At 46.2% G+C, this 13,744-nt stretch overlaps 1 protein-coding gene across 1 annotated transcript in view; it reads right to left on the reverse strand.

Annotated features, from left to right (window-relative positions):
* Positions 1–13,744, reverse strand: part of MED24 (mediator complex subunit 24) — a 217,865-nt gene that overhangs the window by 40,133 nt on the left and 163,988 nt on the right. Inside the window, exons 21-22 of the mRNA XM_082271510.1 lie at positions 2,270–2,451; positions 2,077–2,170 (exon numbers count right to left, since the gene is read on the reverse strand). Coding sequence (XP_082127636.1) covers positions 2,077–2,170; positions 2,270–2,451 — 276 coding nt within the window. The remainder of the gene's footprint in view (positions 1–2,076; positions 2,171–2,269; positions 2,452–13,744) is intronic.

The following is a 13,744-nucleotide window of genomic DNA, read 5'->3' on the forward strand; positions in this document are numbered from 1 at the left end:
TCCGATACCCTACGAACCGAGGTAATAGCCATCAAGAATGTCACCTTCTGGGATATTGTAGGCAAGGGAATCTCCCGAACAGTCTCAAATGGAGGTTTCTGTAGAACCAAAGTACGTCCCCTGCGCAGCTTCCGGGCTGATGAATGTACATTTTCCTCCAGTATTTTTTGATAACATACTGCATTCATCTTGCCATCAATTCTGACCAAATTTCCTGTTCCCTCAAAATAACTCAACACACAGCCATTAATGTCTAAACTGCTGGCAACAAAAGTGAGTACACCCCTAAGTGAAAATGTAAAAATCAGGCCCAATTATCCATTTCTCTTTCGTTCGTTGACGGACACAGCTCCAGATTTTCTTGACCCTTGGGTTTATGCTGCCCCCTACAGGAATAGGACACTAAGCAGAAAAAAATTTGACTACGCCTATAGGGCAGTCCCAGGGGGTATTCTTCCACTTCCTGCTATAGGTCTTCAGTTTTTTTTCTGCCTAGTCAGGGTAAGGACCTAGTTCTTTGCTGGGATCTCGGATTCTAGCAATTTTTCCTTTTTAAACTGAAAATTTTTCTTTTATTATTTTCTGTTCCTGTGTGAACTACAATCAACTGCCGGACTGGGCGACAGACTGGATATCCTAGATCCTTACGGTCTTACAAGTCTGGCCAGCGATTACGACCCAACCTTAGCTCCGTGCCCTAGTTCGGCCGTGACATAGCCCTACGAGGACACATAGCCCGCAGCACCCCTATTCCCCAGTGTTGTCAAATGAAAAGATAGAAAAAAAATATTTATAAAAATGTAAGGGGTGTACTCCCTTTTGTGAGATATATATATATATATATATATATATATACATACATATATATACATAAGCAGAGGTTTCTCAGGACCCAAAGTCCTGCACATCTGCAGGGAGTACAGAACATAATTTGAATAAATTAATCAGGTAATATAAATAAAGAATGTATACTTGTTTAAGGGGGGGTTAGGTAATATAAATAAAGAATGTATACTTGTTTAAGGGTGGGGTTCAGTCAGGGAAGCTCAATAGGACGTTTAGGGTAAAGGTCAGTTTGAAAACACTCTTCTCAGTCTTGGTTCACCCAAGCATATTCCGGTTTTAGTAACAACTGGTCTTAAACCCTTCGTCATCCCTAAAGGAGATCTATTACTCTGCTCTACCTATTGTAACTATTACAGACCCATAAGGTTTGCATTTTACTTGTTATGCTTTTAAATATTTAATTAGCAATGAGACTCTCTTATAAAGCAAAGCTAATAAGCTCAACTACAAGTATTTTACAGCTAGAATCCTGATTATTAGGATTAAGCTTGTGAGTTATCTCACAGAGATCCTCCCAAAAAAAAAAAAAAAAAAAATTAAATTATGATTTTTGTGCAGACTTAAGTGGGGTACACACTAGTAGAAAATCTGCCGAAAATTCCCGTCCGAGGTAAAATCGTACGATTTTCAGCTAGTGTGTACACAACTTTCAGCAGCCGATCCTGAAATTTTCAACGAAAAAAAAATGGAGGGACAAACACCAAAATTTTCATCGCCCGTCCTCAGCACGACCAATTTTCGTTTAATGTGCACACAGTACGTCCGTGAAAAATCGGCCACGAAAGACCGCACATGATTGGAAGTTGCTGATGACCTGGAAGTTTATCAAAAAAACCCCCCAAAAAATGGATAATTTGTATCTATATTCGTTGCATTATGAATGGAGTACCAATTCTCTATCTATCCACACATAAAAAGCCACGTCACATGCGCAAAACGGAACTTAAAGGCGTGGCCTCGGGGGTCACACGTATACGTAGTTACATCACACTCTACGAACAAACGTCAACAAAAAAAAGAAAATTGGACGAGAAATTTCGTGAACATTATGCACTATCAACTAAAAACGGTATGAACGCTGAGCAAGAGAGAGAAAAATCTGAGGATATTTCGTCCGATTTTCGTCAAGTGTGTACGAGCCTTTAGGCTTTAATAAACGTTCTTTTCTACAAGTTACACCACTTGTATATAAATTCTTATTTTCTAAACTGACTATTGAACTGAGCAGACCTCAATGTCTTCTCGATGTCTTTTCCTTTGACGTGGGGAAGGCTGTCCTTTGTTTTGGGTGGAGTAAGAAGTCATGGCGCACCAAACAGATAACCTGAAAGAAAGGAGGATGGCCATACAAAATGACAAGCATAAAAAGCAGCATGGAGAATGTGAATAAAAAGTCAATTAAGTTTGCTAAAAGCATACTCACTTAGCCAAAGCTCGGCCTGGTGGATCCATTAATGTGTGCCATTTGGCAGAGTCTGTGAGAAGGGAGGGCAGAACATGTCCCAGGAGGGTGAGCGTTAGCTGTTGCATGTCCAGAGAGAAAATAGCATAGAGTAGTTCTACAGCTCGAAGCGCAAATTCAAGGCGAGTTTCTTTCAGAAGTTCCTAGACAGAAGAACATCAATATACTTTAGACGTTGCTATTACAAATAAAGCCACAGAAGAGTTACCATGTGAAGACTTATTTATTATAGTCAAAACCAAATAAAGATTTAACACTTTATTCTTTTGTCAGGTAAAACTGAATGTTTTGTATTTAATTTGCTGCCAGCATGTAAAGTTCAAGGCTCCTTTTTGTGTTTTCCCATCTCTCGTTCTCTCTCGGTTGTAAAAAGCTTGTTTACGCAGCTCAATAGCACAAATATAAAGTTACAGACACAAGTGAATAAATCAGAGAGCAAGGACTCACCCGCCTCTCTCTCAGTATCGGTTCTAGATTTCAGTAAACTAAAGCGGTCACTTTAAATAAAAATTAAAAAAAAAAAAAAAACACAATCCTCTGGGGATTTTGTCATGTCAACATAGGAAGTCTTTCACTTTTGGGTTTTACTGTCACCCATGGGAGGATGGGGCATTGGCAAACAAAAAATGGAATATCTTTTCCAAGATAAAACCTCCTAACAGCATGTTTCAGTTTTATTGCAAGCAGTACCAAGAGTATGAAAAAAAATGATGGGTGGGGCCCGTGTCCCTCAATAGACTACAAGAAGAGAAATTTAAGGAGAGTTCAAAAAGCCTATTTTCCTTCTCATCTATTGTACTTTGCGTTTAAATCGGGAAACTGGGGAGGTCCACATCTGGTGTCCCCCACCTGCGACACAGGCCTTGGAACAACTTCAGTGTAGGGACCACTCCCCCAGGTCCAGGAGCTTTCAGCTGAGGAAGTCTGCGTGCCAAAGGCAGCAACGTGAAATTCTACCCCCGACAGGATCTGTTTAACCAGAACAGCTGCAGGGTTGTCTGACTGAATCCAGATTAAATGACCCCCCAGCTGTGTAGTGGCAGACAAATAGTCCAGGGTTCCTCCCTAGCTTGACAGGCTAACATATAACATGATGATCTTCCAAAAGGTGCTAAGAAAGGACATCCTTGATCTCTGTGCCAGATTCCTGAGCCACTAGCACAGGGACATTCTGGTCCTTGGTGAAAAACTGTTTTGTCCAGGGACTTAATTGACATGTTCCATGGTGACAGAATGTTGCGTTGTAAAGGTCTGGAGTGAAATTAGGCAAAAGGGACTGCCTCAAGGAGGCTACCATCAAACCCAAGCCTCTCATGCAACAGTGAAGAATTCAATGACTCCTGGACTGGAGTGGTAGAATCTGAGAGTTTGAAGTTTTTTCCTGGGGAAGAACACTTTGGTCTGAGCTGTGTGCAGGACTGGGCCTTGATACTCCAAGTGACAAGTCAGAAAAAGTGGGGGCATGTAGATGGATGCCCTAATGTCTACAGAAGCCAGAAGGTCTGTTGAAGGGAGATGAGGAGACACCTGGTGGATTCAATGCAGAATATCTCAGCTCAATTGAAAACAAATGCCCCCCGACCCAATTCTAGTAGGTGGGGGTGCACCAAAAAGCAAAGGAAGGCTTGTCTGAAGATTTGGCACACTTTGAAGTCCATATTGTGCAGGCTGACTGGGAGCCAAGTTTGGGGGGGTCTCAAGATTGCGGAAGCAGTAGAGGAGAAATGAGAGACATTTCCTAACATATCAAAAAGGGAGAAAAATTTGTGATCTGTTCCTCAGGCTACTTCCACTGAGAAAGCTAAGTGCTCTAGCCACCAGTAGTGTCCTTCAAAATGGTATCAAGGGCAGATCCAAAGAGATATTTCTCACGCGTATCAGTTACATGAGTACCACAGTTAAGCACACAAGAGATAAGCCAGGAAGCCCACAGCAAACCATGACAAGATACAGCCATTTGCTCCATGCATAATATAACCAAGGGTTCAACCACAACAGTGGTAAGATCTATTTTAGGTAATTCTGCCTTGTCAACCAAGGTTGGGCACAGCCAGGATGGGATGAAGAACAGGGCCAGCAAGCATATGAACATAGCTCTAGTTCGTAAATAACTGGGTTATTTGGGCCATAAAGTCTTGTCTGACCGTAGTAAAAATCCAAATGGAAAAAGCAGAGCAAATGGCCACACCCAATGGAGGCAAAGAAGACACTGATGTTATGAAGGATTTGCAATAACCCAAGCACTAACTTAGTACTTGTGTCTGTGGCTCTGAGGTATTATGCAACAAGTGATAAAGCAAATGACCAGCTTGGGAGGTCAGCAAAAGATGGTGAACAGAAGAGTGTAGTTAGGGGTCTTATAAGAACTACATCTCTGGCCAGAGAGGAACCTCCAGTTTTGAGGCGAAAGAGGCCACCAAATTTAAATAGGTTAAGGCTAAAACAACATGACCTACAAGGCCGAATAAAGAAAGACAATACTGGCTAGGTAAAAAAACACTCAAAAGAGTAGATTACCCCATAAGGCCCCTTTCACACTTGTGCGACCTAAAAGTTGCGTGATTTTGACTGGACTTGATGCCTGTGTACTCTTGAGGTCTATGGACCTCAAAACACATCAAAGTCGGACAAAATTAGGGCAGGGTCTACTTTGAAGTAGGGCTGTCACGACTCGTCGACGTAGTCGACTACGTCGACTACAAAAAATCGTCGACGTGCGGAAAATGCGTCGACGCGTCAACGTGTGACGTCACACGCCCCCGGCCGGCCGCCGCGCCGCTTGAAGCATTGCCGGCCGGGTGAAATTCCCCCGCCGGGCTCCGTCGGAGACGAGAGGTGAGTGCTGACCATCTCCAGCACCCCTGTACTGCCACAACACACATTCGCATCCTCCCCCAGCTACTTAGAGATGTCACATTTGCGGCGCTACACCGGCTTGTAATGGCCTGTACTAGGTGGGAGGGCTTACTGGGGGGTCTGCACTGGAAGGGGGGCTTACTAAGTGGTCTGTACAGTACAGACCACTTAGTAAGCCCCCCTCCCAGTACAGACCCCCCAGTAAGCCCTCCCACCTAGTACAGACCCCTTAGTAAGCCCCCCTTCCAGTACAGACCCCCCAGTAAGCCCTCCCACCTAGTACAGTCTGTACTAGGTGGGAGGGCTTACTGAGGGGTCTGCACTGAGAGGGGGGCTTACTAAGGGGTCTGTACTAGGTTGGAGGGCTTACTGGGGGGTCTGTACTAGTGTACTGGGAGGGGGGCTTACTAAGTGGTCTGTACTGTACAGACCACTTAGTAAGCCCCCCCTTCCAGTGCAGACCCCCCAGTAAGCCCTATACTAGGTGGGAGGGCTTACTGAGGGGTCTGCACTGGGAGGGGGGGCTTACTAAGGGGTCTGTACTGGGTGGGAGGGCTTACTGGGGTGTCTGTACTGGGAGGGGGGGCTTACTAAGGGGTCTGTACTGGGAGGGGGGCTTACTAAGGGGTCTGTACTAGGTGGGAGGGCTTACTGAGGGGTCTGTACTAGTGTACTGGGAGGGGGGCTTACTAAGTGGTCTGTACAGTACAGACCACTTAGTAAGCCCCCCTTCCAGTACAGACCCCTCAGTAAGCCCTCCCACCTAGTACAGACCCCTTAGTAAGCCCCCCCCTCCCAGTGCAGACCCCTCAGTAAGCCCTCCCACCCAGTACATACTGTACTAGGTGGGAGGGCTTACTGAGGGGTCTGCACTGGGAGAGGGGCTTACTAAGTGGTCTGTACTGGGTGGGAGGGCTTACTGAGGGGTCTGTACTGGGAGGGGGGTTTAGTAAGTGGTCTGTACTAGGTGGGAGGGCTTACTGAGGGGTCTGTACTGGGAGGGGGGGGCTTAGTAAGTGGTCTGTACTAGATGGGAGGGCTTACTGAGGGGTCTGTACTGGGAGGGGGGTTTAGTAAGTGGTCTGTACTAGGTGGGAGGGCTTACTGAGGGGTCTGTACTGGGAGGGGGGCTTACTAAGTGGTCTGTACTGGGTGGGAGGGCTTACTGTGGGGGGCTGTACTGGGAGGGGGGCTTACTGAGGGGTCTGTACTGGGAGGGGGGCTTACTAAGTGGTCTGTACTGGGTGGGAGGGCTTACTGTGGGGGGCTGTACTGGGAGGGGGGCTTACTGAGGGGTCTGTAGTGGGAGGGGGGCTTACTGAGGGGTCTGTATTAATTACAGGATTAATTAGCTAATCAAAAAGACACTAAATTAAGCAAAAAAACAAAAAATTTAAATAATCGTTAGATTAGTCGACTAATCGTAAAAATAATCGATAGATTAGTCGACAGACAAATGAATCGTTAGTTGCAGCCCTACTTTGAAGTTGCACAGAGATGAAAGATACTCATTGGAAATCATTGAGAAAGACTTGTAATGCGACTTTGCAGTCCCAAGTCGCAAGACAAGTCACAAAAGTGTAAAAGGGGCCTTAGTGTGCCTTCAAAATCGCTGAGGTGTGTGATGTAGGATAAAGTTATACAATGTAGTGTGTAATACAGATCCAAGTAGTGATCCAACCAGACATGTATAGCCAGAGGCCGGTAAGTAAAGGTACAGGAAAACTCTGTTTTACCCTGTCCTAGTCGGTGGTCCCATCTAGGATTCAGGCTTCACCCATCAGTGTGGGCATGCCATACCTCCTTAGGGATCTTCAGGGTCTGGGTACCATAGGAATGTGGAAAAAGAAAAAACTGCGCTAAATATCAAAATCCTAATAGCTGCAACTAAAATGTGACAAACATGTGTAACAAATAGTGGGAAAAAGCTGCGCTAAATGACATAGACCATATATGATAGGTCTATTAAATAAAGTGGTAAGTCCCAAAAAATAATAGTCCAAAGTATTAAATGATGAATAAACTGTTAAAGTCCAATCCAACACGACACAGAAAAATTCAATGTGAATAGGTACTGCTTACCGGACGTAGCAGTAAGATGAGCGTTGGTGTAAACAAAAACCAGACCAGTGGAACTCTGTAGATGACTCCTGTCAAATGATCTCCACTCAGAATTGTGAATCGGTGAATATGGTGATGAGACAAAAAATATACATAGCGTGATACTGCATAAAAATTTCTAATCACCCGTGTGAATGAAGAAAATAATAGGTGTACACCACCACCAACATAGGCCGCTTACCAGAAAAAAGAAAAGGTAAGCATAACATATCTCAGTGAAAGATTGGGAATGAAGAACCACCTCCGTGATAACAAAATAATTACCAGATATCAGTGGATCATGCGATATAAATCACTCAAATGCATAGAGCCACCACCAGAAATTCCTGCTTACCAGATATCAGCAACCAATTGCATGTATCAATCAGGGAAACCGATGTATGGCAATCCACAGGTGAATGAACATAGACACTCCCTTGGCAATATAGCTGATCCGCACAGATGCTCCGCGATATTACATAGGATAAATAATAAGGGGGGAGAGCCCATAGCGTAAAACCATTTATTAAAATAAATAAAACAAAAGATTTGCACTTACAAAAGTACACAGGAATAGCGCTGAATTGGAGCCGCCGGCCAGTCGGCTTCAAACACCCGCCTGCGTATCGTATCGTCTCGTAGAGGTGACGTCAGCACGCCGCGACCGACGTACGAGAACGTCATTTATGACGAAACGTACGTCGGTCGCGGCGTGCTGACGTCACCTCTACGAGACGATACGATACTCAGGCGGGTGTTTGAAGCCGACTGGCCGGCGGCTCCAATTCAGCGCTATTCCTGTGTACTTTTGTAAGTGCAAATCTTTTGTTTTATTTATTTTAATAAATGGTTTTACGCTATGGGCTCTCCCCCCCTTATTATTTATCCTATGTAATATCGCGGAGCATCTGTGCGGATCAGCTATATTGCCAAGGGAGTGTCTATGTTCATTCACCTGTGGATTGCCATACATCAGTTTCCCTGATTGATACATGCAATTGGTTGCTGATATCTGGTAAGCAGGAATTTCTGGTGGTGGCTCTATGCATTTGAGTGATTTATATCGCATGATCCACTGATATCTGGTAATTATTTTGTTATCACGGAGGTGGTTCTTCATTCCCAATCTTTCACTGAGATATGTTATGCTTACCTTTTCTTTTTTCTGGTAAGCGGCCTATGTTGGTGGTGGTGTACACCTATTATTTTCTTCATTCACACGGGTGATTAGAAATTTTTATGCAGTATCACGCTATGTATATTTTTTGTCTCATCACCATATTCACCGATTCACAATTCTGAGTGGAGATCATTTGACAGGAGTCATCTACAGAGTTCCACTGGTCTGGTTTTTGTTTACACCAACGCTCATCTTACTGCTACGTCCGGTAAGCAGTACCTATTCACATTGAATTTTTCTGTGTCGTGTTGGATTGGACTTTAACAGTTTATTCATCATTTAATACTTTGGACTATTATTTTTTGGGATTTACCACTTTATTTAATAGACCTATCATATATGGTCTATGTCATTTAGCGCAGCTTTGTACCATAGGAATGGACAACTGCCATGGATTCTTATGGCATCCTGCGGCTAACTCATTCATTGCACCTCATGCCAAGGTGAGCGCTGAACGCAGGATCCAGTGCCCGCAGCAAACATTACATTCTGGGTACAGTTCTCAAAGTATACAACAAGGGTAATCTATCTGAAAACTGCTAGTGAGCGATAAGGAAATGAGCAGTCAGATATTGATAGAAGTGTCAGTTGAAGATGAGAAAGAAAACTGGTGAAAAATAGAAAAAAAAACTATTTTAACAGGAGAAGGGGGTCCATCAGGAGAAGGCAGTCCCAGCAAAGCTTTTGCCAGTGTCCAATCACCTGGGAAGTAGCAGGAAAAATCCATGGTCTAAGAATCAATTCTATTGTCCTGTACTGTACATTTAAGATAAATACTAACCATTACACTTTCCAAATCACCAATCCAGAGTTTTCTGAAAGACATTTCAGATTAGTGACCCAGGAAGTTCTAAGACCAGAGACAACTAGGGAACTTGCAAAGGGAAAGCAACAGAAGGACACAATCTGTTGTGTTGCAGTGCTCATGTGCTGGCAAGGGGCATGCTAATAGAAGAAGAGAGTAAAGTGATAGCGAGATGACATCATCCTGCTGCTTCTTATTTCACTGTCCAACCACAAGCTGGGGGACAGACTAGACCTGTAAATGTTACCCAATTGCAGAAGAGAATAATCAGGCCTTTTGCACTGTGCAGAGCCATCAAAATCTCAGGGCTGGATGTGCAGAAAAACAAATCCTTTGACAGGTAAAGAGCTCCCTGACAGTATATGCATTTAATGGAGTTCAGCTTTTATTTTAAGCACTTCTATATAAACATACACCTCCAAATCTAGTCGACTAATATAAGTTTCTTATAATTCTGATCATGTTACCTCCTACAGATGTATCAGTCATTCCCCTGCAGTTTTCATTCTTCCTCTAAACTGCACTGTCCTTTTTAGATATTGTAATAGCAGGTGCTTACAGTATACTGGTGCCACAATGCAATCCTCCACACACACAAAAAAAAAAAAAAAAAAAAATCAAGGACAGGTATTAAAAGGCTGCTAAGTAAATGAAAACTTATCTGCTATAAAAAAAAAAAAAAAAAAACACAGTAATAACTACAAGTACATACTTGCATTTATTCCTACACAACATCATTTTTGTGCCGTGTTTCTGGTGCACCGAGTTCTTGCCATCCCCACTCTCTAATAGTTTTATCAGACCTTGAAAGGTTCACGGTATTGTGCTCGAATAAACCAAAGCTTAGCAGAAAGGAGAAGTCCTCTTAAGGAGAACAGAATTGTCCTTAACATAAAACCCCAAAGATACAGGGGGAACATGGTGATTCAACAATAGGACAGTATTCTTCAACAGTAAATTTCCAATCAAGGGTAACACGGTAAAAAAACCCTCCTTCAACATAAGACGGATAGTGAGGATGGCCATCCAATCAGCAGGATTTTTATTACAATATCTTTAGACAAAAACACTTTTATTAAGGACAAAGATTAAAAAAAAAAAAACTGAATTTTTGTAAAATCTTACCGTAAAATTCCTTTCTCTGAGTCCTCCGACAGTCGCCGCCACTTCATAATCTTCACTAATGGGGTAATTGACCTTTGCTCCGCAGGAGTAGCTAGGCAACAAGATGTGTTAATATCAAAGCTTTTAGCATATCACACCCCTAGGGGGTGGTCCCCTCAGTCAATACCTCCCTGCTTCCTGCATTCTCAACTCAGTTTCAGTAGCATAGCAGTAGAGTACATAAACAAACCCCAAAAGAGGGGCGGCGACTGTCGGAGGACTCAGAGAAAGGAATTTTTACGGTAAGATTTTACAAAAATTCAGTTTTCTCTTGCGTCCTCCGACAGTCGCCGCCACTTCATAATCTTCACTAATGGGGATGTCCCAGAGCAGTGTAGACATGAGGGGTGGGAAAAAACACAGCCGCGCCTAAAGCAACGCAGTACCCACATCAGAAAAAAGAACCTTACCAAAGTAAGAGAACCAACTGGGCAACAGGAAAACGTGCTCAACAGGAGCAACAACCCAGGAAGAACAAGTAACCTAGGGGTAAAAACACCCCAACAGCCAAGGACCCAAACAAGGGACCCTAAGGCACTGCCGCACTAAGAACTTTACGGCCAAAGGAAGCATCTGCCGATGCCTGAACATCCACCTTGTAAAATTTTGAGAAGGTGTGAACGGACGACCAAGTCGCCGCCTTACACACCTGGGCCACAGAAGCCTGATGACGATAGGCCCAAGACGTACTCAGAGACCTGGTAGAGTGCGCCTTCACAGGGAAAGGAGGAACCTTCCCCTTCAAAGCATAGGCTTGCACAATGGTCTGTCTGATCCATTTGGCGATGGTCGCAGCCGACGCCGCCATGCTCTTCCGAGGACCCTCTGGAAGGACAAATAGAGAATCCGACTTGCGAAAGGATTTCGTCGATGACAGGTAAACTCTGATCGCCCGAACAACATCCAAGGAATGCAAAGCCACCTCCTTTGGATGCTTAGGCTTCGCGCAAAGCGAAGGCAAGACAATGTCCTCATTGAGGTGAAATTCCGAGATCCTCTTTGGAAGAAAAGAAGGGTTAGGTCGTAAGACCACCTTATCCAAGTGAATCACCAAGTAGGGAGAGCTGCAGGACAAGGCCGCCAGCTCCGATACCCTGCGAGCCGAAGTGATCGCCACCAAAAAGGCAACCTTCTTGGACAACAGAGACAATGAGATCTCCCTGATCTTCTCAAAGGGAGCATGCTGCAACACGGACAGAACAAGGTTCAAGTCCCATGGAGGTAAAGGGTCCCTCCGAGGAGGGGCCAAGTGTCGCACCCCTTGAACAAAGGTGCTAACCAAAGACTTAGATGCCACAGGGCGTTGAAAGAGAACGGCCAGCGCAGAAATCTGACCCTTAATCGTGGCCAACGCCAAACGCTGGTCCACGCCCGTTTGAAGGAAAGCCAACACTCTCGATACCGAGTATGAGCGAGGGGAATACCCCCTGGACTCACACCAAGACTCACCAAGACCGGCGAGACCAGTCTGGCGCCACCAGAATCACCGTGTGCGGTTCCGAGGCCAACCTGCGAAGGAGCCTGGACAGCAGCTGAATCGGTGGAAAGGCATACATCAGACGATACTGATGACAGGGCGCCACTAACGCGTCTGAGGCGTCTGCCCGAGGATCGCGCGTCCTTGCCACGAACCTTTCCACCTTGTTGTTTAGACGAGACGCGAACAGGTCCACATCTGGGGAACCCCACTTCACGCACAACATCTGAAAGACATCCGGGTGAAGGGACCATTCCCCCTGGTCCAGGGTCTGGCGACTCAGATAATCCGCCTGCCAGTTCTCCACCCCCGGAATGTGAACTGCAGATATCGCCGGGACGTGCGTCTCGGCCCAAGACAGAATGTCGGCTACTTCCCGAGCCGCTCGGGCACTCCTGGTGCCCCCTTGGTGGTTGATGTAGGCCACCGCCGTCTGCACCCGAACCGGACGGCCCTGAAGCCTGTCCGTCCAACGCAGAAGGCAGAGATTTATCGCTCGCAATTCCAGAATGTTGATCGGAAGGGAGGATTCCTCCTCCGACCAAGTTCCCTGGGCGAACAGAACGCCCAGAACACCACCCCAGCCCGACAGGCTGGCATCCGTGGTGATCACCGTCCACGACAAAGGAGGAAAGGACTTGCCCCCCGACACCGCCAGAGACTGGAGCCACCACAAAAGATCCCTTCGGGTGAGGCGGCTCAACGAAATCCGCAGATCCAGAGATTGCGGACGCCCGTCCCACTTGGCCAGGATCTCCGCCTGAAGATCCCGTGTGTGAAACTGGGCGAAGGGAATCGCCTCGAAAGCCGAGACCATCAATCCCAGACACCTCATACATGTCCGGAGGGACGGGCACTGATTGTCCCTGAGGGACCTGACTTCGTCCTGAAGTGTCCGGAGCTTGTCTTCCGGCAGGAAGACCTTCGCTTGAACAGAGTCCAGGATCATCCCCAGGTAGGGAAGACGAACCGACGGACACAGCGTCGACTTTGGAAAATTTATCGTCCAACCGAACTCCTGCAGATTCTGCATCGTGATGGACAGGTCATTCACCAGGCCCTGACTGGTCGCAGACCGAATCAGGATATCGTCCAGATACCCCAAGACAGAGATGCCCTGGGCTCTCAATAAAGCCAGGACCGGCGCAAGCACCTTGGTGAAAACCCGCGGAGCCGAAGCGAGACCAAAGGGTAACGCCACGAATTGGTAATGATCCTCCGCAATGGCGAATCGAAGGTACCTCTGGTGACCCTCGAAAATGGGGATGTGAAGGTACGCATCCTTCAAGTCGATGGAGGCCATGAATTCCCCCGGAACCAGGGCAGCCACCACCGAGCGCAGGGATTCCATGCGGAACTTGCGAACCCGCACAAAGTGGTTCAGAGCTTTTAAGTCCAAAATCGGACGTACCTTGCCCTCCTTTCTGGGCAAAGTGAACAGATTGGAATGGAATCCCCGAAATCTGTCCCGATAAGGCACCGGAACCACCACTCCCTGGGCCCACAGGTCCCGCACCGCCAGGTGCAGATCCTGCAAGCGCTTCAGAGACAGCTGAAGATTTGAGGGAAAAAAATCTGCTCGCCGGCCGAGAAACTCGATCTTGTATCCAGATCTAACGATTTCCTGAACCCACCTGTCCCGAATGCGGGCCAGCCAGGGTTGAAGAAAACCAAGCAAACGTCCCCCCACCCCAGAACCGGGTGAGGGCGCCCCTTCAGGCCGAATTGGTATGGGCAGCGGACCCAGACTGGCCGGACTTCTGCTTACCTGCCCACGGCTTCTTCTGGGAGCCTTGGCCCTTGAAGGGCTTGCCCTTATATTGCGACCGAAAGGCACGAAAGGAACCCTGTGCG

Source organism: Pelophylax lessonae (assembly GCF_965119305.1).
Source record: "Pelophylax lessonae genome assembly, chromosome: 11".
In the NCBI taxonomy this organism is placed as follows: domain Eukaryota; kingdom Metazoa; phylum Chordata; class Amphibia; order Anura; family Ranidae; genus Pelophylax; species Pelophylax lessonae.